At 42.0% G+C, this 27,695-nt stretch overlaps 1 protein-coding gene across 1 annotated transcript; it reads left to right on the top strand.

Moving 5' to 3' along the window:
• The first annotated feature begins 6,038 nt into the window (after positions 1-6,038).
• Positions 6,039-26,792, top strand: LOC130105529 (cytokine receptor common subunit gamma-like). Its single transcript, XM_056271551.1, has 8 exons — positions 6,039-6,191; positions 17,000-17,087; positions 17,159-17,331; positions 17,427-17,560; positions 17,846-17,999; positions 22,545-22,644; positions 26,332-26,428; positions 26,524-26,792. The coding sequence occupies exons 1-8, from the start codon at positions 6,119-6,121 to the stop codon at positions 26,782-26,784; spliced, it is 1,080 nt and encodes a 359-aa protein (XP_056127526.1). The 5' UTR covers positions 6,039-6,118; the 3' UTR covers positions 26,785-26,792.
• Positions 26,793-27,695: the final 903 nt, after the last annotated feature.

The following is a 27,695-nucleotide window of genomic DNA, read 5'->3' on the forward strand; positions in this document are numbered from 1 at the left end:
AAGAGCACCTGAGAGTTAAGAGTTTCGAAATAAGAATTAGAATTTTGATTGATGAAAAGTAGAACATTTACAGGTGAGAAAAAAAAATTGTTCATAATGATGAAATCCAGTATTGGCATTTTGCACACATTTTGTTTAAAAAAGTCAACTTCAAAAGTCGAGTAACAAATCAAAACAAGGAATGATAAACGTTTGAATGTTTTAATTTCTTATGTTCTTTAGTTTAAGCAGGATAATGTAGTGTTTGTAATCTAAATTGTATTCTTTTTTTTTAATAAAGATGGCGTTTGTTTTCTCCATTTTAGTCATGTAAGCACTTTTTTCCCCCCAGATTGTTTGCTCTTGTTCAGTGTTTTTATTAATTTGTGTGGAATTATTTTTCTCGACATGTTATGTTCACTGTTTTCGACATGAAATTTCTGTAGTTATTGGAAGGAAGCATACTAACAGATTAGTCTGATAACATTTTTGTTAAAGCAATGAGCTTTGTATCATAGTGATGTGTCTGATAAGAGATATATTTGGCAGAAAGTAAATTCTAGAGTATGATTTGTGTACTGGTGGGAAAAGCCCTTCAGCTTCCAAACCATGATTAGAGTGTGTAATAGTTATTGTGATTCATGCTGCTGCCAATTGGCAATGTAGTTGCAGTTACATTTCAACTAGAGTTTAATTTTAACTAGACAAGTTGCTCTGGGGTTTTACTTTTAGATTATTCTGTTTTTCATGTATCTCTTTGAAAAAAAAGTCTTAAAAAGGCATTTGAAATCTTAAAATTAAACAATGTTGGTATGTTGCTGAAATGTATATTAGCTGTATGTTTTCATCAGGATTTTTGCATTTGTAGCATGTTGCTCATCAGTAGTTCTGAACAACATGTTTTTGGGATGTTTAACATTTACAATATATGTGAATTTGCCATTTTAAGATTTAAGATGAGTAGATGTTTGTAAACAAATATTATGTTTAAAGAATGTAATGCTTTTAAAATCACTGAATAAAAACAGCTAAACTACAGTTTATCTCAATGTCTGTAATGATTATTTACACATTTGGATTAAATGATTATTTTTATTAAATTTTTTACAGTCAATTCTGATGTCCGAGCTGATGTTGAAGTGGGATGCTTATGCTTATAACTGCAAGAACAATTCATATTTATGAAACAAAAGGTATACTTTTAGGTAGGCTACTTGGTTAAAACCTAATGTGACACGCACTAAAGAATCATTAGGTCTTAGCAACATGAACATTTTAAATGTTATGTTCGCTGTTTTCCACAGGAACGTATGTGAGATTTCTGTAGATTTGTTGGAAGAAAGCCACACAGATGAGTCTACTAACATTTTTGTCGAAGCAATGAGCTTTGTATCATAGTGGAAGATGTATCTGTGATAACGTATATTTAGCAGAAAGAAGTCAATTCTAGAGTTTGATTTGTGTACTGGTGGGAAAAGCCCTTCACCTTCCAAACCATGTATTATCTGATTATTTAGCGGAGTGCTATTTGTGATTCATGCTGCTGCCAGTTAGTAAAGTAGTTGCATATACAGTGCTGGTCAGAATTATTTGCCCCCTTGGTTAATATGATCAAAGATGGCTGTAAAAATATATATCTGCATTGTTAATCATTTTGATATTTTATTAAAAAAAATAGCACAAATTGAACCTTTCATTGAAGTAAAAGAATTGAAAGTGGGGGGAAATCACATTATGAAATAACTGTTTTTCTCCAAAACACGTTGGGAACAATTATTTGCCCCCTTTTATTAAATTCTTTTTGCAACCTCCTTTTTCAAAGATAACCGCTCTGAGTCTTCTCCTATAATGCCTGATGAGTTTGGAGAACACCTGACAAGAGATCAGAGACCATTCCTCCAATCTCTCCAGATCCGTCAGATTACCAGATGTTGGCGCTTCTTCTCTTCAGTTCAGCGCACTCATTTTGGGTTCAGGTCTGGGGACTGGGATGGTCAATGTAGATGCTTGGTTTTGTGCTCAGTGACCCATTTTTGTTTTGATTTTGATGTTTGTTTTTGGATCACTGTCCTCTTGGAAGATCCAAACATGGACCATTATACGATTTCTATAGCAGAGGTTGTCAGGTTTTGATTTTTTATCTGTTGGTATATGATTGAATCCATGATGCCATGTATCTGAACAAGATGTCCAGGACCTCTGGCAGAAAATTAGGCCCACAGGATTAAAGATAAAGCAGAGTATTTCATTTTACACATGGGGTAGGCCTACTTTTGTATCCCTGTATGTATGAACCAAACCCATATTAAAGGGATACTCCACTTTTTTTGGAAATAGGCTCATTTTACAACTCCCCCAGAGGTAAACTGTTGAGTTTTACCGTTTTTGAATCCATTCAGCCGATCTCCGGTTCTGGCGGTACCACTTTTAGCATAGCTTAGCATACATCATTGAAGTGGACAAGACCATTAGCATTTCTCAAAATAAATTGACCAAAGTGTTTAGATAATTTTCCTATTTAAAACTTGACTCTTCTGTAGTTACATCGTGCACTAAGACCGACGGAAAATGTAAAGTTGCGATTTTCTAGGCTGATGTGGCTAGGAACTATACTCTCATTCCTGCGTAATAATCAAGAAACTTTACTGCCGTACCATGAGTGCAGCAGGCGTAATGATATGACGCAGCGCCTGAAAATAGTCCCCAGCTCAGTAACTTCCAACGTGACCGGGACTAAGTGCCTGCGCCTGCTGCACTCATGGTACGGCAGTGAAGTTTCTTGATTATTACACAGGAATGAGAGTATAGTTCCTAGCCATATCAGCCTAGAAAATCGCAACTTTACATTTTCCGTCGGTCTTAGTGCACGATGTAACTACAGAAGAGTCAAGTTTTAAATAGGAAAAATATCGAAACACTTTGGTCATTTTTTTTTATAGAAATGCTAATGGTCTTGTCCACTTCAATGATGTATGCTAAGCTATGCTAAAAGTGGTACTGCCAGAACCTGTGATCGGCTGAATGGATTCAAAAACGGTAAAACTTAACAGTTTAACTCTGGGGGAGTTGTAAAATGAGCCTATTTCCAAAAAAAGTGGAGTATCCCTTTAAGTGTTTGACTGAACCCGTCCCGTTTGAAGTTCCAGTAATGTCAGTTACTTTTCAAACGTTCTATGGACAGATGATACAAAATAAAAAAAAGAGCTTTTTGGCAGCTTAATATGACCCCTGGTCTGGAGCCTTTAGGTGAGTGTTAACACAATGCCAAGGAGGAAAGACATCAGCAATGATCTTAGAGCAGCAACTGTTGCTGCCATCAATCTGAGAAGGGTTATACAGCCATTTCCAAACAATTTGATGTCCAACATTCTACAGTGAGGAAGATTATTCACAAGTGGAAATCATTCAAGACAGTTGCCAATCTTCGTCTCAGTAAATTCATCCCACGGTCAGACCGTGCAATGCTCAGAAAAATCGCAAAACATTACCAACTGTCCATCACACTGATGGAGGATTGATGATTTGGTCTTGTTTTGCCGCCACAGGACCTGGGCACCTTGCAGTCATTGACAGTGGTGGACGAAGTACACATCACATACCATGTAACTTACTTGAGTTAAAGTAAAGATACTCACTGTAAACTATTCTGCAAGTAAAAGTAGAAGTGCTGCCTTTAAACATTCACTTGAGTAAAAGTACAAAAGTATTTGCCTTCAAATGTACTTAAAGGGATACTGCACTGTTTTTTCATATTAAACTATGTTATTGCCTTAACTATACCTCTCTCGTCTCGGTGCGTGCACTTAATCGCTCTGGCGCGCGAGACACTTTAGCACTTAACTTAGCCCAGTTCATTCATTAGGATCCAACCAGAGAAGCGACCAAACACCTCCACGTTTTCCCTATTTAAATAGTTACATGAGTAGTATAACTCGACCAAGAATGGCAACGCGGTTTGGAACTATTGAGAGCTACACGAATCACGTGACCGCACGGCGGCGAGATCACTGCGGTCGCAACCATAGACTGTAAAAAAGGTTGCAACCGTTCGCAACTCTCATAATTAACGGCTCTGTTTCGCGCTTAGTGGATACCGCCATGGCAAGTTAAAAACAAAGCACGAGCGCCCTGTACTGTGATTGGTGGCTCGTTTGACCTGTTACATTTTTATTCACTTATAAATAAAAAGGAACGACAGATTGTGAAAATGTAGTAGAGTAAAAAGTAAGATATTTAACTTAGAAATGTAGTGGAGTTAAAGTAATGGTCTCCTAAAATTTAAATACTTCAGTAAAGTACAGATATGCAAAAAAGTACAGTAACGAATTACATTTACTTCATCCACCACTGGTCATTGAGTCGACCATGAACTCTGTAATTCTTGACTCAAATATGAGGCCATCTGTAAGCTTGGCCAATATTAGGTCATGCAACAGGACAATAATCCCAAGCACACCAGCAAATCTACAACAGAATGGCTGAAAAAGAAAAGAATTAAGGTGTTGGCCCAGTCAAAGTCCAGACCTCAACCGACTGAAATGTTGTGGCGGGACCTTAAGAGAGCTGTGCATAAACAAATGCCCACAAACCTCAATGAACTGAAGCAACGTTAAGAAGATCAATCCAAAATTCCTCCAGAATGATGTAAGAGACTGATAAATTCATACAGAAAATGATTCCTTCAACTTATTGCTGCTATATATACACTCACCTAAAGGATTATTAGGAACACCATTTTAATACTGTGTTTGACCCCCTTTCGCCTTCAGAACTGGCTTAATTCTACGTGGCATTGATTCAACAAGGTGCTGAAAGCATTCTTTAGAAATGTTGACCCATATTGATAGGATAGCATCTTGCAGTTGATGGAGATTTGTGGGATGCACATCCAGGGCACGAAGCTCCCGTTCCACCACATCCCAAAGATGCTCTATTGGGTTGAGATCTGGTGACTGTGGGGGCCATTTTAGTACAGTGAACTCATTGTCATGTTCAAGAAACCAATTTGAAATGATTCGATGCCCAATTGCCACTAAGGGGCCTAAAGTGTGCCAAGAAAACATCCCCCACACCATTACACCACCACCACCAGCCTGCACAGTGGTAACAAGGCATGATGGATCCATGTTCTCATTCTGTTTACGCCAAATTCTGACTCTACCATCTGAATGTCTCAACAGAAATCGAGACTCATCAGACCAGGCAACATTTTTCCAGTCTTCAACTGTCCAATTTTGGTGAGCTCTTGCAAATTGTAGCCTCTTTTTCCTATTTGTAGTGGAGATGAGTGGTAGCCGGTGGGGTCTTCTGCTGTTGTAGCCCATCCGCCTCAAGGTTGTGCGTGTTGTGGCTTCACAAATGCTTTGCTGCATACCTCGGTTGTAACGAGTGGTTATTTCAGTCAAAGTTGCTCTTCTATCAGCTTGAATCAGTCGGCTCATTCTCCTCTGACCTCTAGCATCAACAAGGCATTTTCGCCCACAGGACTGCCGCATACTGGATGTTTTTCCCTTTTCACACCATTCTTTGTAAACCCTAGAAATAGTTGTGCGTGAAAATCCCAGTAACTGAGCAGATTGTGAAATACTCAGACCGGCCCGTCTGGCACCAACAACCATGCCACGCTCAAAATTGCTTAAATCACCTTTCTTTCCCATTCTGACATTCAGTTTGGAGTTCAGAAGATTGTCTTGACCAGGACCACACCCCTAAATGGATTGAAGCAACTGCAATGCGATTGGTTGATTAGATAATTGCATTAATGAGAAATTGAACAGGTGTTCCTAATAATCCTTTAGGTGAGTGTATATATATACAGTATATGGGCCTATATATATATATATATATATATATATATATATATATATATATATATTAGTCTTGCTTGTTTTAGGGTTTAAACTCAATATGTGAGTTTTTATGTACAAGTGAATCGGCATCTGAAAAATAGTGTGTAACAATATGCAACTTAAAAACAAATTTAGCATTCAGTTCTTTTCAGGCGGTGAGCAAAAAGTGGCTTCTTCAGAAACAGGAAATCTCACATATACGTCAGCCCACAAAGAGCGGATACGTTTAGAACAGAACAGGAAAGATAGAAACAGACACAAAACCAGTGAGTTATGTAAACCTTTCCAAGATGATATTACTATTAGTCAGTCTTTTCCTTGGGAATAGTCCTTCATTTACATTTTCAGCATCATCCGAACCGAGTGAGTATCATATAACTATTTTGAAAATAAAATGTTTTTTTATTTATTATTAGATTTGATATTATGTTGACTTTATAAAACATATAATAGGCCTACCAAGTAAAAAACAAGATTAACTAAAGTAATTTCTGAACGACTTAACAAATCAGGGTGGGTATGTCGTCTTTTTATTCAATTCTTCCCCATTTTGTGGTTCTCTTACGAGAGTATCTCTCGTACTGCGTAATAGCTTACGCTAGGGGAAAACCTCTTTTCCACGAGATATTGAAGCCAAAAATTATCCTTAATTTTTTATTAATGTAAAACGCTTTGCAGCAGCAAGCAGACACAGGCGAGACAGCTCGCGTGCCTATTGGCTGCTCTTGCGGCAAATGCAGCAGCCTATCGAGAGAGACTCTGCGTGACGTAATGACCAATGGGGGCAACTCGCGCCCATATCGTCACGTCCCGCCAGAAAGGGGGTGATCTCACTCTATAAATATGCTCGTTAGGCTGGTACAAGCTGATTTTCATCTCTTCAGCGAAGCACACGCATCGCTGGATCCGGAGTGAGAAGCCGCGCCGTCGAAGCAAGCTTTTCAGCGGGACGAGCTCTGGAGTCGCTGGCCTCGCCACCTTCAACTGCCGTACCTGCTGTGCTTTCCGGCGTTCTATATCCTTTTATATCACTTTGTATCCTTACTCTGCTGAGAGTGTTTGCTCGCTTACTTGACGCGACTCACACTTCTCATCACAAAAGAGCTGCGTCTTTTTAAAGATGCCATCCTGTGGCTCGTGCCGCGCCCCACTCAGCGACGGGGACCGTCACGTCATCTGTGTGTCCTGCCTGGGTGAGGATCACGCGGCCATCGCGCTCGCTGACGGCGGATGCCCTCATTGCGAGCTTTTGCCTATGGTGACTCTGAGGACTCGCCTGGCATCATTCTCCGAGCCTTCACCACAGCCCGCCGTGGTGCCGCGCCGCAAGAAGCGCCGCGCCCAGCGCGCTCCCGAGCTCTCTCCAGCCCGCCAAAGCTCGCCGGTTTGCCCGCCAGCTTTGCCGGCTTCGCTGGAGTCGCTCACTGACGGACAACGGCCGCCGCGTCCGTCCACGAGTTCGACGAACCCACCGAGGCGTGTTCTCTTCTGGCATCTGATAGCGAGGATTGGGCGAGCTCCGTGGACCTCCCCTCCGCTAGCGTTTCCCGCCAAACCACTGGTAAGAGAGCCGGCATTGAGACTGAGCTGATTCGTCTGCTCTCTCAGGCCGTGGAAAGCATCGGCCTCGACTGGGAGGCGACCGCGCAACCGCCGCGCAACAGACTGGACGGACGCTTTCTCGGAAATGAATGTCTCATCTGCACCGCCCGCCGCCGCCGCCGCGCCCGAAACCAAAGACCGCGCTCTCGCTCTGCTGGACGCCGCCCCCCTCAGCGCGGGCCCCGGCCGAGGATTGAGATCAAGCCCGAGGCCTCAAAGTCTTCCTAGCCATTCTAGGAAAGCGACGGTGTTCAGATCCCGCTGCGGCCGGATTTCCACCAAAACTTCTCGCTCGGTCAGTTCCAAGCATCGCGACTGTCCCAGTGTATTTCGCAGTGAGCCAGCCGGTGTCTCAGCCCGTTTGCCTGCGCACAAAAGCCGTTTTTACGGCTACCCAGATAAATCTAATAAAGAGTGCATTTTCTGGTGTTACGGCCACGGCCGATGGTGTTATGAGTGTTGTAAGAATGCCCACGCCCCAGTGCCCATTCCCACACCCAGACACAGCCCGCCACGGTGCAGGGCTAGCACAAATAAAATCGACTCAGGTCGAGTGTGCAAACAATGTAGTGAACGCGCCCATGTCACAATGCCCGCTTACACTGCATGCTGCGTGTCCCTTGGTTTCTGTAAAAACGAAACCAACACACATTCAGTCGGCTCTAACCAACAATGTTTTCAGTGTAGTAAATGTGCCCGCAGTCCCGCGCCCATTTTCTCACAGACACGCCGAATCCTACGGGATCTGCCCCGCTCACTTTTTCTGCACAATCTGCCATAGAAAAGCTGAGCGCGGCCAGGCTGCCTGCTGTGATCAGTGCGCCCCCCGCCTCGAACGCTGTAAACACGGTGTTGTGTTCCCAGTATACCAGGGCTCTCGAGCTGCCGTTTTGCCGCGGCCAGAGCCCGGATTTCATTCTGCCTCTAGCTATTCACGCGGATGCATGGTCAAAGCTTCCCGGGGTATCAGAATGGGTGCTGAACACTATAAAGAGAGGCTATTCGCTACAATTCGCTCGACGCCCTCGCCGTTATACGGCGCGTGTCGAAACTACGGTGAAAAACGAAGTGTCTCATCTACTTCGTGCCGAGATAGCGAAACTACTGAGCAAAGGGGCTATAGAACCTTTATCTCAGGCTCAGAGCGAAGGGGGCCTATACAGCTGATATTTTCTGGTACCGAAAAAGGATGGGGGTCTCAGACAGCTGAACAGAGCGCTTGTGAAACGCCAGTTCAGAATGCTTACGACCAGGAAAATCCTCGCGCAAGTGCGCCACGGGGACTGGTTTATGTCAATAGATCTGAAAGACGCCTATTTCCAAATACAAATAGTGTCCCATCACAGGCGATTCTTGAGATTCGCTTTCGAGGGCCAGGCATATCAATACACAGTCCTGCCGTTCGGCCTGTCCCTAGCACCTCGTACATTCACGAAGTGCATGGACGCGGTGCTCGCACCCCTGAGACTTCAGGGCATGCGAGTCCTGAACTACTTGGACGATTGGCTGATTCTAGCTCGATCACGATCGGAGCTCATAGAACACAGGGCCGCATTACTCGAGCACCTCGAGGAGCTGGGCCTCACAGTCAATTGGGCGAAGAGCTCAATGTCTCCCAGTCAGAAAATTTCCTTTCTGGGAACAGTGTTAGACTCGCTATCCATGACGGCACGTCTGTCACCAGAGCGCGGACTAAATATTCAGCGCGTCGCGAAATCCTTCCGCCACGGCTCGATAGTTCCGCTCAAAAGGTTTCAGAAAATGCTGGGGCTGATGGCCTCAGCGGCCTCTGTACTCCAGTTGGGCTTGCTTATGGAAGTAAAATAATGTCAAATGTTTTTGAAATAAAAAGCCTGTTGAATTGCACTACTTGAAAAAAAATAGGCATTGCATTAACCATGCTTGCATTTTTATGCATTGTATTTTTAGGGCTTGCATTTTTATGGGCTGAAATTCAACATGGTTGAATATTTAAGCTGTGAATATTTCAATTAAAAACATTTCAAACACATTTTCATTATTCAAAATTCAATAATCCATATTCACCATTCATATTTCATTTCCAAAATATTCAAACTGTTTAAAAATACAACCAATAATATTCAACAGGCAATTTTCGGTCCATTTTATTTCGCTTTGCAAATTCGCTTCCACAAATTCAGTGGTTCAAATTCGACAGTAAATTCAACATTGACGTCCAGGAACTGCAGGAAAAGCAGAAGATTGCCGAGCATAATCTCCATCTGCTGTTAGTCGACCTCACCATCAGGGGGTGCAAAAGCGCTTGTTGTTGACGAAGACCAGCAAAATTAGAGCAAGTCATTCATTCATAAAACTCATTTACAGCAATGTAAGTTTATTTGTGATTATTATGACGGCTGTTTTTGTTAAATTCGGTGCCTTCACGGTTACTTTTCCTGTGCAGCCTACATGCATATTTCTCTACCGTGAACGAGATCATAATTTTATTCCCCGATGCGGATATACAGATCCAATGTTACATTTTTGAGGTTGACATATATTTCTCTTGGTTGTTTAGTTGCCTTAACTTTATATTGTGGCGATGTGCTGCATGCAGGCTATTATGTTTCCCTCAATACTTCAGGATTCCCCTGCTGGACATATACGCTTAACGTAGCTTAATGGACTAGTGATGTAAAAGTCCAAACTCACAGGCAAGCAGAAGGACTCAGAATAACGCGCACAGCTAAGCGTTTCCCAGTGATAGACTGGCATTAAGTTGGCTTGATGTTGGACATTCGCACATTTAGGGACCGTCTCTAAAGTGTATACGACTTTGGTATACACGTTTCTAACTTCAATAGCATTTGAATAGAACGACTTACAGTCATAAAACCAACTGTAAGTGTTCATGTAGTGTTATGCATAATGCGCACCCTTTGGATTTTGATATTTATTCAAATAAATGTAAGTTTGCGATTGAAGTTAGAAACGTACTTGCCAATGTTGTATGCAACTTTAGAGACGGTCCTAAATGTGCGAATGTCCAATGTCAAGCCAATTTTACATTTAGTCATTTAGCAGACGCTTTTATCCAAAGCGATTACAGTTAAACTAACAATAGGAGGACAACAATATGCAAGTGCTATGATCCCAGTTTAAGCTAATGCAATACACGTAGGCATTTAAGGACTTTATATATATATATATATATATATATAGAGAGAGAGAGAGAGAGAGAGAGAGAGAGAGAATAGAATAGAATAGAAAGTGTTTATTATCTGAGTCCATCTTCTTGCCTGTAGCCTATATAGTAGCCTACAGCCTACATCCCCAATAAGGTGCAAGATTGGTCTTTCATATCACTGTATGTGTTAAGCGTTTTGTCCCAACGGAAAGGGAATCGTCTCCGGTTACTTTCGTAACCTCGGTTCCCTGAAAGGCAGGGAACGAGACATTTACGTCGATGACGTAGTATGGGAACTCCTCCCCTTCTTCACTTCTGCTGAAATCTTATGGGCTAACGCCAGCTGGAGACAGCTGGCCAATTGACACAAAATATGCAAATACTGACACGCCTGCTGGCAGTATAAATTGCATATGCGCATCAATTGCATCAGAATACGACTGAACGCTCGAAAGAACAAGCGACACGGCGTTCGACGTAAATGTCTCGTTCCCTGCCTTTCAGGGAACCGAGGTTACGAAAGTAACCGGAGACGTTCCCTTTCAAGGCGGTCACTTCGACATTTACGTCGATGACGTAGTATGGGAACTGTGTCAAATCCCGCCGTGGAGCAGTGAACCCACCCACTCGAGAATGACAGAACCCTCATCCAATAGCTGTGCTACTAGAAATACGAGCTCCTGATAGGGCGAAGCGAGCCAATAGCGCGCTTTCTAAACCTCATCAAAATTTGCATATCCCAAGCAAATGAATAGAGGGAAGTCTTGCACTGAATCATTCAGGGCAGAACAACACAGAGTAATAGCAAGTATAATACAAGTCAGCAGCAAAGCGGCGACAGTTGCATAAGCACAATACATAAATCAAGCATTCATGCACAACCTGAAGGCTCAGCTCACCGAAAGCACTTGAGACGCAACAGAAGGTACATCCAACTTATAAAATCTGGCGAACGTATTCTGAGAAGACCAGCCAGCAGCAAGACACAAGTCCCTTATAGACATACCTCTGGACCAGGCCCACGAAGAGTCGATCGCCCTCGTCGAATGAGCCTTAATGTTGAGGGGACAGACCACCCCCTGGCAATCATAAGCCAAGGCAATAGCATCCACAATCCAGTGAGCAAGCCTCTGTTTCGAAACTCCACGTCCCTTGTTGCAACCGCCAAAGCATACAAATAGCTGATCCGATTGACGAAAAGCGGCTGAGCGAGTCATATACATCCGTAAAGCCCTGACTGGGCAAACAGCGCTCTGAGCATCAGTATCACGCGAGACTGACAACTCAGAAGACAACGCCGGCAGTAAAACAACCTGCGCTTTGAACGGAGTACTGAGTGACTTCGGAACGTAACCCTGTCTTGGCCGAAGAGTCACATTACAATCTCCCGGTCCAAAACGAATGCAGTCCTCGTGAACCGAGAACGCTTGTAGGTCCCCAACACGTTTCGCTGAAGCAAGAGCGAGAAGCAAAGCAGTTTTCAGGGAAAGCTCCTTGATCGCAATCGAAGCCAGTGGCTCAAACGGTGGAAGAGACAGAGCCCTCAACACTAGGGCTAAATCCCACGGCGGCACAAAAGGCGGCCGTGACGGACATAATCTCCTAGCTCCCCTGAGAAAACTGATCACCAACGCATGTTTACCGATCGACTGTCCTTCGATCGGGGGGTGAAACGCAGAAATAGCAGCCACATACACCTTCAGAGTGGGCGGTAAACTCCCATTATCCATCCTGTGCTGAAGGAAGCGTAGAATATCCGACACGGTGCAATTACCCGGGTCAATGCTGATATCCTGGCACCATTTAGAGAAAACTTCCCATTTCAATTTGTATAAACGCCTAGTGGATGGGGCGCGCGCCTCAGCGATAGTGCTCATCGCTCGAGAGTGCAGAGCGTCCCGCTCATTCAGAGTCCCCGCAGCGGCCACACATGAAGGTTCCACAGCCCGGGGTTGGGGTGCCATACCGTGCCGTTCGCCTGCGATAACAGGTCTCTCCTGAGCGGAATTTCCCATGGGGAGTCCACTAGTAATTCCATCATGTCCGCGAACCAGGGCTGATTCGGCCAGTTCGGGGCTACGAGAATCCCAGACGCTTTCTCCTCCCTGATTTTGCATAACACTGTAGGCAGAATCTTCACCGGAGGAAAGGCGTAAAGTCTGGCTCTCGGCCGGCGCGAAGTCAAGGCGTCGTTCGTCCGTCCCAAGGGGGAACGAGACAGCGAGAAGAACGCCTGGCAGTGCGTGTTCTCGCTCGAGGCGAACAGATCGACTTCCGCCCTGCCGAACCGATCCCAGATCATCTGCACCGATCCCGGGTGAAGCCTCCACTCTCCATGAGGAATCCCATTCCTCGAGAGCATATCCGCTCCGCGATTCAAAACACCGGGCTTTGAGGGCTAAGGATACCGCCATCAATTCCAAGCGGTTTATATGCCACTTTCGCTGCGACTCCGTCCATAAGCCTGAGGCAGTCGCGCCCATGCACACTGCTCCCCAGCCTGAGGTTGATGCATCCGTCAAGACTGCGGTGCGATGCGCCACGGTGCCCATCGGAACCCCTGAACTGAATAACGCTGGGTTTTTCCACGGTACCAAAGTGCGAATGCAGCTGCCGGTGACCGTGATGCGCCTGAGTCCGGACGACCACGCCCCCTGAGGGACTCGGAGCTTCAACCAGATTTGAAGAGGGCGCATATGCAACAGCCCCAGATGACACACTGGGGAGGCTGCCGCCAACAGACCTAACAGCCTCTGAAATTCCTTTTGTGGCACAGACCTGCCCGGTCTGAAACGGTTCCAATGATAATGTCAGAGACTTTATGCGCTCTTGAGAGAGATGGGCTCGCATCGTTATTGAGTTCAAGCACACTCCCAGAAATGTTATGGTCTGACTCGGTGTGAACACGCTTTTCTGTTCGTTTACACGCAGCCCCAGCGAGTCCAGGTGACGAAGTAGTATTTCCACATGACCGATTAGCACCTCTCGCGAGTGGGCTAGAATCAACCAATCGTCCAGATAATTTAGGATGCGCATTCCGCTCGACCTGAGGGGAGAAAGCGCCGCGTCCACACACTTCGAAAAGGTGCGGGGGGCAAGAGCCAATCCGAACGGGAGTACTGAGTACTAATAAGCTGTGCCCTCGAACGCAAACCTCAGAAAGTGCCTGTGGCGCGCTGCTATCTGGATATGAAAGTACGCGTCCTTTAAATCCACTGAAGCGAACCAATCCCCGGGACGAACTTGCGCCAGAATCTGCTTCAACGTTGTCATTTTGAACGCGCGGTTGTGAAGTGCTCGGTTTATGGGTCTCAGGTCCAGGATCGGACGGAGACCCCCCCCTCTCTTGAGTAGCACAAAGTAGCGGCTGTAGAAACCGCTCTCCCTCTCGTTCGGGGGAACCGGTTCTATCGCTCCTTTCTTGAGCAGACTGAGAACTTCCTGTCTCAGAACGGGAACGTTTTGGGGCAAAGTTAATGACGGGATCACGCCGTTGAAACGGGATGGTCTGCGTCTGAACTGAAGCGAATACCCGTGTCGAATTAAGCCCAACACCCACGGTGAAATGCCCGGAATTGATTCCCACGCACCCAGAAAACGACTCAGAGTGCGTGCTCGAACTGCGGTCATAGTCGCCCCCAGTGTAGTGTTTAGACTGGAGCCGCACTCCCGCGAGGCTGATAGCCCTGGTGGGAGTGCGGCTCGCAGTGGGCTGAGTGTAGTGCTGGCGATCTTGTGCCCATGAGATGCCATTATAGTCATCGAGTGTGACCCTGCGCTGTCTCGTGAAAGGGCGGGTGACACAATGTGAGGTGTAAGAGGAAGAAAAAGCTCTTTTTGTGAAGGGATACATGCTTCTATTAATTTTTTGGAGCAAACAACATTCACACATATGCAATCGTCGCTCAACTGAACATGAGGGACACGATGCATAAGAACACGGCGCTTGGAGGCCGGTCCTCCTTCGCGCTCTCTCTTCCTCTTGGCGCTCCGTCAGGAAGAAGGCTTTGACGCGGAGGGGGGCGCGCTGACCTTCCCTCGGCGTGGGCTCCTTCTCTGGCCCTGGCTCTTTCTCCCGGGTCCCGGCCACTGTCTGCCCCGGGAAGCGCGAGCATCCGGCTCGGTGCGAGGCGCCGCCGATTGTCTCACCGAGCTCTGGGGCTGGCTCCGGGTAGCCGATGACGAGCGCGAACGCTGACGAGCCGGGGGCGCTCGACGCGGGATCACGTGGCTCATGGCTTTAGCGCGTTTCTGGGTCTCCGAAAAACGCTCCGTGACAGGCTCCACCGCGTTCCCAAAGAGACCGGCTGGGGTGATGGGAGCATTAAGCAAGGTTTTCCGGTCGGAATCCTTGACATCAGACAGCGTCAGCCACAGGTGTCTGTGGAGGACGACCAGAAAACCCATGGAGCGACCGATGGCTTGTGCTGAGCGTTTGGTGGCCATCAGCGCAAGGTCCGTAGCTGAGCGGAGATCCCGGATGACGTCAGCGTCAACAGAGGCGACGCCATCCAGGGACTTAAGCAACTTCGCCTGGAACACCTGTAGAATAGCCATGGCGTGGAGAGCTGATACTGCCTCTCCTGCCGCTCCGTACGCCTTATCCGCTTGGTGGGCCGTGAACCTGCAGGCTAAACCCTCCCAGGTCCCCTTCAGTCCCGACGTGGGACCTTTCCACGGTTCTGGAGGCCATGAAAGGCGCCCCGTTCGAGCCAATCCAGCTGGTGGACATGAAACACCTGTCGTTCAAAACAGTGTTTCTCATGGCTCTCGCTTCAGTGAAGCGCATAGGGGACTTGCAGGCGCTTTCAGTAAGCGCGTCATGTATGGAGTTTGGGCCTAATGACTCGAAGGTCATTCTCAAAATGAATGTTCGCGCTCGTCTGTTTTCAGACAGACTGAGCAGCTTTTCGTTTTGTCTGGCGGGCGCTCCAAGGGACTTGCCGCCTCAAAACAGAGCCTATCCAGATGGATAGTGGATGCCATTGCGCTCGCTTACACTGCAAAGGGCCTGCAGTGCCCCTTGGGTGTCAGAGCGCACTCCACGAGAGGCATGGCCTCTTCGTGGGCATGGTCTAGCGGGGTTTCCCTGCAAGATATCTGTACGGCCACAGGCTGGGCCTCACCGTCTACATTTATAAAATACTATAACCTGGAGGTACCCGCCTTACAAGCTAAGCTTTTGACGGTCTAAAATTCAGTGCTATCTGCCCCGCTGTACGGCCCAGATGCTGAGTTTACTGCAGCCCCATGAGTGTTGACACACGTATGGCCACCCAGATCAGGCTGAAAGCTTTCACCCTGACTGCACGTTTTATTGTCATATGATAAGCCCCGCTGGGTGCTATTTTATAAGGTATGACGCTTCCAGCCTCTCTTCCTCCACTCTATGTGAGTTTATGGTGATTATGCACTTTATGAGCCCTGGGCTTCGGCCCCTGGGACTTTGGTGTTGGATCCCTGTACGCACAGCGTGTTGCATTGTGTTCCCCTAGCGTAAGCTATTACGCAGTACGAGAGATACTCTCGTAAGAGAACGTACTCGGTTACTAACGTAACCTCGGTTCTCTCTAGAGAGGGAACGAGTACTGCGTATCTTGCCGTGCTTGGAATACGCTCTTGGTTCGCTTCGGCGATGAAAACCAGCTTGTACCAGCCTAACGAGCATATTTATAGAGTGAGACCACGCCCTTTCTGGCGGGACGTGACGATATGGGCGCGAGTTGCCCCCATTGGTCATTACGTCACGCAGAGTCTCTCTCGATAGGCTGCTGCATTTGCCGCAAGAGCAGCCAATAGGCGCGCGAGCTGTCTCGCCTGTGTCTGCTTGCTGCTGCAAAGCGTTTTACATTAATACAAAATTAAGGATAATTTTTGGCTTCAATATCTCGTGGAAAAGAGGTTTTCCCCTAGCGTAAGCTATTACGCAGTACTCGTTCCCTCTCTAGAGAGAACCGAGGTTACGTTAGTAACCGAGTACGTTTTATATGCATTTTAAAACTACGGAATAGTGTGGTTGTACAATATTTAAGATGTTAAAGTATAATATGCTAACATATATAGGGCCTAAAAAGTCTGGCCACAGAGATGCTTTCCAAAATGTCTGATCTGTGGCCATGATGTGCACATGCAACATGAGCTTTCTATTAAGTTTTTTAACTCAATTAAAATATTCTAAGAATTCTTGTGTAAGTCATTGATTTTATACTTTCAGTTTGAATCAGTATGATTTAATGTGTTTTTGACTAAAGAATTTACATATTTCCTGTATGTATACGTGTCTGTCTTGCTGAGCATCCTCTACTGACAAACAATATGCATTACAAGCTGTAATTTTTAGAAAATTGAACTGTATAAATTAAGGTTCTACAAAGTATACCCACGGTGCATTTACTATACTGTGTCTCTCATCTTTACCCAGAAATAAACTGCCTTATCATAAATCTGGACTATGTTAACTGCACATGGAGTGAGCTTGGGCTCAAGTACAATTACAGTTTCAAGAGCAGGTGCGTATGTTGAACAAAAAAATTTGGATGCTAATATATCAGGAATAACAATATCCTTTGATTTCTCTTAGGTTTTTGCATCACGAAATTCTGGATTGTTCTACATATCACAAGATTAACAGTGTTAATGTGGGCTGCGCGTTTCCCTATCCCGAAAAAGGACGTTTTAATTCGTTGAACACATGGCTGTACAGTGACAACGGCAGTTTGGTGACAGAGCAGAACCATTCTCTAAAAGAATATGGTATGAAAAGTTATTCATATTTCTTACAACTTGACAACAACTGTATGGAAATAACTGGTTGATGGATTGATACGTTATACTGTGTTGCTAATCAGTGAAGCTTAACCCTCCGTTCAACCTGTCTCTGGTGGAGAGAAAAGATACTGAACTGTGGCTGTACTGGAATGTCACCAATGATGACAGCTGTATTGAGAGTGAAGTTCGTCACAGGACAGACAACAACTGGAAGGTATAAAATTAGTATTATAAAAAATAAATTCTGATTGGATGAGCTGCATTTGAAGCATGTGCACATTTTATATTTAATACAGTCTTTCATAGCATCTTAATTTATTATGATAAGCTCGTGCAGATATTCAGACAAACAGCAAGATTGGGATTTGATATTGCCTTTATGCAACTATTAAATAAACAAATAAAATGAATAAAAATAAAATATTCACCTTTTCACCTTGTGGTCGTCTGATAACCAGACACAAAACGCGGCACAGTTAACAGCTCTCTCTCTCTCCAGAACACCTCTCCGGGCAGCAGGAGTTCCTTCGTTTTGTCTTTTCCCTCCAAAAAACGGTATGAGTTCCAGGTCAGGGCTCGAATCTCATCATCCTGCGGAGAGTCCAAGTTTTGGAGCGACTGGAGTGAGTCTGTGTACAAGACCAACGACACAGGTACCGACGCAGCACGAACTTATCACATCTTATCTCACTGATCTATATATGCCTACCTACATATATGTTCTTCTTTACATAGATCAGTGGGCGTGACACGACAGATCAATTTTTCATAATAGCAGCCAATCAAAACAGTTCTCTCTGCTTTCGCACAATCGCAACGCACTGCAGCGCACAAGTATCTTGTAATTTTCGTATCTTCTGTTATGCTTTATCGGATTGGATGCTTTTTATGGATTTACATGTTAGAACGTGAGGTATTTGTCATAAAATCCTTCCACAATCACTTTCTTCACTTCGGATGATTGATATACATGTGGATGAGATTTCAGGGTTTATTCATTAAAGACGGAGTCTCTCACCGTTTCCACCTTATGGCAGAGAGTACCAATACCCACACTTGCAGTCATTCCACTCAACAACTTGTCTACTTGCATGACGTATTTCCTGTGTTTGGCCCAAGAAAGTGTTCAAATGGGCATCAAGAACTTGACTACCTGATGGGGCACGTTCACACTTGGCATGTTTGGTTGGATTAAAATGAACCCTGGTGTGTGCAGTTAATTTGAATGAGTGGGAACGTAAAAGACTACATGATAACAAATCTCCTCCTGGTGATGCCATCCCTGCACTGGTAATCACTCTCTCCATCTCTGCCTTAGAAAAAGGTACACTTAATGCTACAAAAGCTTTTGCCATCATCTCTGCTTTCTCCTTGTCTGTCACTGCCTTCTTCCCATTGACCAGTACAGGGTAGTCCCATTCCCTCCTTACGCCACCCATCTAACTTATCATCCCCCATACTTCTCCCACGGGTGTTATTCTAACTATTGAGCTGCATAACTCACTCCAATAATTACTCTCAACCTTGCGTATTGTCTTTTTTTTTTACTAATGCTTGAGTTATTTTATATTGTTACAAATGCTCATAATTATGAGTCCGTCTCAATTGCCTGAAGGCCCTATTCCTACCTCTTACAAATTCTCATAACTCCTTGAATTTTCACACAGTATTGTTTTGGATGTTCTGTAAGTTCTGTCTAGAAATATACGTCATAAAAGCCGACCAATCAGACCCTATGCCTTTAGGTTCGGTATCTTTAAAGGGATAGCTCACTTTGAAATTAATTTTTGGTATGTTTTAGTTTACCTCAAGGGCATCCAAGATGTAGGTGTCTTTGTTTCCGCAGTAGTTTCAATGGGCTCTATGCACGGCGGTATTTCCGGTGAAGGTCTAAGGATGCTGGATTACTTCCGCCGATCGTAGAGTCCAATGCTATACCGAGAATTTATATTGTTTTTTTACTCTATTGCTATACTAAAGAAACGTTAGTCACAAAAACAGACAAAACAGACACCCCTCATTTTGTTTATGCTTCTTTGTTTATTATATTAAATAAACATAACTATATTTAAAATTACATCTAAACGTATTAAAGTTTCGTTTCAAAGACGAGAGGACAGTACATTTTGAAGACTCTGCCATAATCCCGGTTTCCTCGGTTTTCCTCTGCTTTAAATCTCCCCAACCGGAAACGCAAGAGCATCCTTGCATCAAACGCGGAAGTTATGCGTGCATATAGCCCATTTTGATATTTTTAGGTCAAACCGTTCTTGTCTGTCAGTCATATAATCAGGGCCGTATTAAGACAGTGTGGTGCCCCTGGGCACTATACCTCAAAAGGCCCCCTATATTCAAATGTGTCAATTAAAAATGTACATAAATTAATTGACAGCGTTAATTCACGTTTGCCCAAAAATAATAATAAATCTATCAGGTTTCTTACCTCTACAGGCATGAAAAGGGGTCAGGGGTGAAAAAGGTGAGAAGGATATTACCCCTCTAGGGGGGTCCGGGGGCATGCCCCCCCGGAAGAAATTTTTTAAATATTCCATATTTTATAGCATCAATCTGATGCATTTTGAGATGCATTTTTTTTGCCAACCTGGGGAGAGTTGGAGAAACTTAACTTCAGCCATGAGTCAAAAATATTATGGCCTCCGTAGCGTTAGCTAATAATTTCCCACCAGAGCTTTAGCTAGCTGGCTAATGTTGCGTTCTCTCCTGATGTGTTCAACTCAATTCATCAAGCTGTAACTAACGTTAGCAAAGCCTATGTCAACAGAGCTCCTGGGTAACTTAGATATAGCCTACCAGAAAATATTAGGGATGTCCCGATACCATTTCTTCTGAACCGATCCAATCCGATACCAAAAAGTCTGAGTATTGAATTATACCGATCCGATACCAGCGCAGTTAAAAAAAAAAAAAAAAAATCAAGTAGAATTTCTATAACTCTGTGTGTTGAACTGATAATCACTATTTTCTGTTAAACACAATCTACTTAATACAGACAACTTCATTATAAAGAAAAACAACAAATAAAAAAAAATATGATCATAACCTATGACAAAAATTCTATTATATAAACTAGATTAGTGGGTAACTCAGCAGTAAAATTTAGTCTAGAAAAATCACAAGTGCACAATAATTGTATAAAATCGAACATTTAGTGGAAAAAAAAACATTATTTAGTGAGGAACAAATAAGAGACAATAAGTGTAGCACTAAATCTGGTAAAACGTTTTCATGTATTAAGTTTAGCAGAACTGCTCCTTCCTTGATTTTGCGCAAGCAAAGGTGTCAACTACATCCCCAAAGTCCATTTCTTTGTTACCGTCTCCACAGTTAGCTCCGGCTTCGTCAGACTCAGCGCTGCTAGTGATCGCAATTCCCGTGATGTTCTCACAAAAAATCTTTCGATACCTGGAACATTGTGAATTGTAGCTACGTCTAGCGTCGTTGTCTTTCTTTAACTTTCTTTTTGCAAAACCACTCAATTGACGTCTGTCCAGTTTTGATTTTAATTCATTTTTTTGTAGCCGTTAAAAAAATGACACATTTGCACGTATTTGTTGTGGACCAACGCAACTCTGACAGATTGGGGAGGGGGGAGTGATAGTGGTCATGTAATCTTTATTTATTTATAATTTATTATTAAATCATTATTGTTATTATTATTGTTAAATTGGTGTTCATAAACGATTTATTTATGGTCTGTCAAGAATTTCAAGTTAATAATATAACAATTTACGAAAAATATTTTTAATGCTTGACTCATGTGGTGCCCCCCTAGTGGTTGTGAATGGTTGGTGCCCCTGGGCACTGGCCCAAGTGCCCTTATGGATAATCCGGCTCTGCATATAATGCAGGTCTATGGTAACTTCCTCAAAGAGCATGCACAGAGAAGTCCAAATTAAACATGATTTAATGACTCGTAAATGTAAGTACACATTGATGGCCTAAGACACGAAACGAGCAGTTTGTGTGAGAAAACGAACAGTATTTATATCGTTTTTACCTCTTGTAACCACAGCCACGTCCGAGTGAGCTGACGGCGCGGGCGCTTCGGTCTGCGCAAGCGCCAGAAAACGCCGGAAGTGATCTCTCTGAAAAAGTTAAACGTTGTCTGTTGCTATATCGAAATCGTCTTCCATTGCGATTTCCTTTTATATTATCTAAATATGTTTAGATCTTCGCAGTGAAAGGTAACACTTCCGAAATCTCTGTGTAAACAATGAGTGACGTACACACGCGAGAGATCACTTCCGGCGCTTTCCAGCGCTTGCGCAGAGGCAGACCGAAGTGCCCGCGCCCTCAGATCACTTGGACGTGGCTGTGGTTACAAGAGGTAAAAACGATATAAATACTGTTAGTTTTCTCACACAAACCGCTTGTTTCTTGTCTTAGGTCATCAATGTGCACTTACATTTACGAGTCATTAAATCATGTTTAATTTGGACTTCTCTGTGCATGCTCTTTGAGGTGGTGACCATAGACCTGCATTATATGACTGACAGACAAGAACGGTTTGACCTAAAAATATCAAAATTGAAACTACTGCGGAAACAAAGACACCTACATCTTGGATGCCCTTGAGGTAAGCTAAAACATACCAAAAATTAATTTCAAAGTAAACTATCCCTTTAAGTTCGGTGTTAAAAATGCCAATGGGAACGCTAAGCTAACCAGGACTACATGTTTTTTTTTGGTCCTGACAAAACAAACCAAGTGAACCGAACTACAAGTGTGAACACACCCTTTATTTACAGCTTTATTTCCTCATTTTAATGTTCAGTGCTTTAAAGTAAAGTTCTAAATGTCTGTTCAGTAGTCTCTATGTGACAAATGACAAAGAACGGCTTACAAAAGCTTGTTATTATGTGATAAAAAGCGGTTGCAAACGTTTTACAAAATACACATACCCATCTCAGCAACAATAAAATGTGCAGCACTTTGTTTTACTTCCAAATTATATTTAATATATAATTAAATTAACATCTCACGATTTCAGGGCATTTGAATTCATGAACATGATGATTGATGGGAAAGGCATTAGAGATAGTGTGGATTTAGTGTGCATTTTTACCTTCCTAAAGCGTAAACGTATCATAAAATGTTTGCAGAGATTTAGGAAATATGCTAGTTGAAAACAATAATGAAAAGTACAGCAGTGGCATTAATGGCAACTCTTTTCCCAGAGAGTCTGGCTCCCATGTCTGTGACGACACTGGTGCTGTATACAGTGGGAGGCGCAATAATACTCGTCATACTCGCCTGCTTGCTGGTCCAAAGTGAGAGGTTTGAATACATTTTGTCTATTAACTACTTTACATTCATTCATTCATTCATTCATATTTTATTTATTTCATTCTTTTGAAAAAGAAATGAAAAGGAGCAAAAAGAAGATAAACTTATAATATCTGCCCCTTATCAACATAAGTCAAATTACAATTCCAAAAAGGTACGCTTACAACACACGTCTACTTTGCAGCACCAGTATGCAATGTCATAAATCAAATATCACATTTTCCTGCTAAATAGATGCATTATATTTTCCTATTAGTAATGTTTTTACACTCTTCTTAAAAACAAAAAAACGATATAGAAGTTTTAATTTCACTATTTAGATTGTTCCACAGACTGACACCTTGTATTGAGACACATCTTTCCTTTAATTTTGTTCTAAACTCGGGTTTCTGAAAGACTTCAGTTCCTCTTAAATTAAATTCACTAACTCTCTTGATGAATCTATTTTGCAGTTTATCAGGTAATATTTTCAGATGAGCCTTATACATTATTTTTAGAAGACTATATTCTAATAAGTCATTGAATTTTAAAGTTTTTAACTGTATAAATATTGGATTTGTGTGGGCCCTATATTCACTTCCATTTACAACGCGAATGGCACGTTTTTGTAATTTAAAAACAGGTTCTATATAAGTCTTGTTTGCACTTCCCCATGCTTCAATGCAATAGGTCAGATGTGGAACAATCAATGAATTATATAACAAAATTAAGGCACATTTATTAACAGATTCTTTTACTTTATGTAACACAGCTATAATTTGGGATACCCTAGATTTTACATGGTCAATATGGAATTTCCATGTCAACTGTTCATCAATCACAACACCTAAAAACTTAAATTCATGAGTCCTTTCAATCTGTACTCCTTGTACTGACAATGCTGCATCTAAATCCACATTTATACAACTAAAAATCATAAATTTTGTCTTACTGATATTTAAAGACAGTCTATTGGCGTTAAACCATCTAATAATTTTCCCAAACTCATACTCTACAACTTGTAATACCTCATTTATATTTTTGCCAGCATAAAATAAAGTAGTATCATCCGCAAACAAAATACATTTTAGTAACTTAGAAACATTTACTATATCATTCACATAAAGAAGAAAAAGTACTGGACCTAGCATCGACCCCTGGGGTACACCACAATTTATTGAACAATTTCTTGATTTTATGTTATTGATTTCAACAAACTGCTCTCTGTCTTTTAAATAACTTTTGAGCCACTGATGAGCTATACCTCTTATACCATATTTATATAATTTAATCAATAATATTTCATGATCTAGAGTGTCGAACGCTTTTTGCAAGTCCACGAAGACACTTACAGTAACATATTTCTTATCCATAGCATTGGTTATTTCTTCTACCAGTTCCAACATTGCTGTTGCAGTTGAATGATTTGACCGAAATCCATATTGACTATTTGTTAACAATTCGTTTTTATCCAAAAAATGTTTTAATCTATTCACAAATAATTTTTCTAAGATTTTAGATAACTGTGGTAACAGAGATATGGGTCTATAATTCGAAACATCATTTTTATTTCCTTTTTTAAAAATTGGAACCACTTTGGCTATCTTCATACGTTCTGGAAATTTCCCTGTGGTAAATGATAAATTACAAATATAAGTAAAAGGCTCCACAATAACGTCTATAATTTGCTTTATCAGTGACATATTCATATCTATATAATCATTTGACTTTTTATTTGCAAATCCAGACACAATTTTCAAAATTTCACTCTATTGTACCCTCTCAAGAAAAATGCTGTTTACACTATGTGGAATAATACTACCATCAATATTTTCATCTGGGATGTATTGTACTAAATTTGAGCCAATATTTGCAAAATAATTATTAAATTCGTTTGCAATTTCTTCTGTCGCATATTTATCTGAGTTATTCTTGGTTATAAAATCGGGAGTAATAATTTTGGGCCTGCCTTTATGCATGACTGTATTTATTACGCCCCATGTGTTTTTGATATTGCCTTTACTTTTGTCTATCAGATTGGTATAATAATCCTTTTTTTGTCTTCTTATAATTGATACAAGTTTGTTTTTATATTTTTTATATCTGCACTCTGCATCTTCTGTTCTTTTTTTAAAAAACATTCTATACAGATAATTTTTTTTTACAAGCATTTTTCAACCCATTTGTCATCCAAGGGTTATCAAATGATTTCTTCGCAGTTTGAACACAAATTTTGATTTGTTTACAATTTTGATCATATAAATTAATTAGTGTCGTCATGAAAGCATTATAAGCATTATTTAAGTCATTCGTATATACTTGATCCCAATTTTGCCTCTTAAGATCTTCTTTAAGATCCTCAATAGCTTTACTAGACTTGTCCCTTATGACAAAGAGAGAGTTATCTTGCGTGGTCTTAATACAGAAATTGTCATAAAATGTAAATACAGGGAGATGATCACTCACATCTATTGTAAAAATACCATTTATAATTTCGCCGTGTATATTTGTATATATATTATCAATAATCGTAGCACTATGAGTTGTGATTCTAGTTGGTTTGGTTATCATTGGGCATAAACCTACAGTTTCCATATAATTCCTAAAATCATTAGTTGCTATTTTGCTACCCAAATCTATATTGAAATCACCACATACAATTACTGATTTATTCTTTACATCGTCAAACAATTCTATTATTTTTTTTGTAAACAAATCAATAGCAGGCCCAGGTGGTCTATAAACACAAGTAATTAACACATTTTTTCCTTTGTCATTTATAATTTCTATCGTTAATGCTTCCATCAAATCAGTCACAGCTATGGTTTTATGCTCAACAACTTTACATTTCAATTTAGCATCAACATAGAGGGCAACACCTCCTCCACCTTTCCCCATCCTGTTTACATAAAACATGTTGTAACCATTGATCTGTACACTGTCAACTTGCATTTCCTTCAACCAGGTTTCTGTTACAGCAATCACTTTAAATGTCCGTTTTAAATCGCTAAGAAAGTTGTTAATCTTTGATAATTTACATTTCAAACTTTGGCTATTAAAGTGTATGATGGAAAATGCGTCATCGGAAAACCTTTGTGTAGTCCCATTGAACTCTTGTGTTGTAAAGTAGTGACATTCCCCAGGTGCTAGTATATTATGTGCAAAGACAGTTTCCATATCAAATATTTTATCACTGTTCATGTCAACATTTGGGACCATGATAGAAAAAATGAGTGCTTTGGATGTCGAATAGACATTCTAATAAACCATACATGCCCAGTCCAACAACAAAATTAATCCATTGATCTGACCACAATTCCCATTTTGACAAGATTATATTCATTCCCACAGGGTTCAACATCGGCATATCTTGAGATGTATCAAAAATGCAAAAAGGAATATATCCCATTATTTAAATTGTTCTAGATCCATCAAATCTCTTAACATCACAACTTTAGCTTGTTCCGGATTTGACCCATTAAGTTGAATGAATACCTTACAATTCCTTGTCCATGTCGCCTTGATTTTACCAATTTTCCGCATGGAGCGGGCTTCTCTTGCAATATTTGCCGTTTTCTGCGTTAAATGCTCATTCAAATACACCGCTCATTCATTTTAAACATTTTAGTTTAATAATTTTCCACAATAAAAGTCCATAAGTGTTTTATTTACTCTAAACTAATGTTTAATGTTCCTTAGATTAAGAATAATTTTAATACCAGTGGTACCAAATGCAGGACGAAATGTAAGCCAATACCTTGCATCCCTTTTTGACAATTATGATGGCAATATAGAGGTAAGCAGTTTTTTGTTTTTTAGTCATGTACCCTGAATTAGTTTTTTAATTCATAGAGGGGAATGTGAAAATATATCATCTTTTTTTTCACACAGAAATGGCTGTCCATGCCTAAAGATCTGGAGAACGGCTTCAAACCCAATTTCACAGAGCGTGCCTGTCCTGTGCGCGAGTACAGAATGGTGTCCCAGTCCAGCAGTGACAGTGAAAGCATCCTCTCAAACCCAACAGACCTGTCGTCAGATTACCAATCCATGCATAGCTATTCATCAGCCTCCACCATACCTGGACCTGCTGAAGCCCTACCAACCCAGGACCCATCTCAAGTGGATAACCCAGTATCTGTCTTAATCTGACTGAGGCAATTCAGTTTAAGAGTTTAGAAAAAATGTTATGAAATTAGGCAAGGCAAGGCAAGGCAAGTTTATTTATATAGCACATTTCATACACAATGGTAATTCAAAGTGCTTTACATAAAGAAATAGGAATAATTAAAACAGTTAAGAATAAAGAGATTAAAATAATCAAAAGAAATAAGAATAATTTTAACAGTTTAGAATAAAAAATAAAATACAGTACAAACAGTCGGACACAGTGGCACAGTGCTCATTCAGTAAATGCATAGCTAAACAGTAGTGTCTTGAGTCTGGATTTGAATGTAACTACTGTAGGAGCACATCTGATCTCTTCTGGAAGCTGCTTCCAGCTGCTGCTGCATAGTAGCTAAAAGCAGACTCTCCTTGCTTAGAGTGAACCCTTCGTATTTCTAGCTGATGTGATCCTAATGATCTGAGTGATCTGTTGGGTTTACATTCAGTGAGCATATCTGCAATGTATTTAGGTCCTAGGCCATTAAATGATTTATATACCAGTAATAATACTTTAAAATCAATCCTAAATGTAACTGGGAGCCCGTGTAAAGACCTGAGGACTGGTGTGATGTGTTCATATTTTCTGGTTCTGCTCAGAATCCTGGCAGCAGCGTTCTGTATGAGCTGCAACTGTCTTATGGTCTTTTTAGGAAGGCCAGTGAGGAGTCCATTCCAATAATCCACCCTGCTGGTGATGAAAGCATGCACAAGTTTCTCTAAGTCTTGACTGGAAACAAAGCATCTAATTCTTGCAATATTTTTCAGATGATAGTATGCTGATTTAGTTATTGCTTTGACATGACTACTGAAACTAAGGTCTGATTCTAGAGACACACCCAGATTCCTCACTTGATTTTTAGTGGTTAGACCCCTAGCGTCAAGGTATGCATTCACCT

Source organism: Rhinichthys klamathensis, unplaced genomic scaffold (genome assembly GCF_029890125.1).
Source record: "Rhinichthys klamathensis goyatoka isolate OS25496 unplaced genomic scaffold, OSU_Roscu_1.1 h1tg000321l_1, whole genome shotgun sequence".
In the NCBI taxonomy this organism is placed as follows: domain Eukaryota; kingdom Metazoa; phylum Chordata; class Actinopteri; order Cypriniformes; family Leuciscidae; genus Rhinichthys; species Rhinichthys klamathensis.

Excerpts from the sequence above, each read along its gene's own strand:
- LOC130105529 (XM_056271551.1), top strand. The coding sequence starts at position 6,119 with ATGATATTACTATTAGTCAGTCTTTTCCTTGGGAATAGTCCTTCATTT. Across the intron at positions 17,088-17,158 it reads AATTACAGTTTCAAGAGCAG|GTTTTTGCATCACGAAATTC; the intron begins GTGCGTATGTTG and ends GATTTCTCTTAG. Across the intron at positions 22,645-26,331 it reads TTGCTGGTCCAAAGTGAGAG|ATTAAGAATAATTTTAATAC; the intron begins GTTTGAATACAT and ends AATGTTCCTTAG.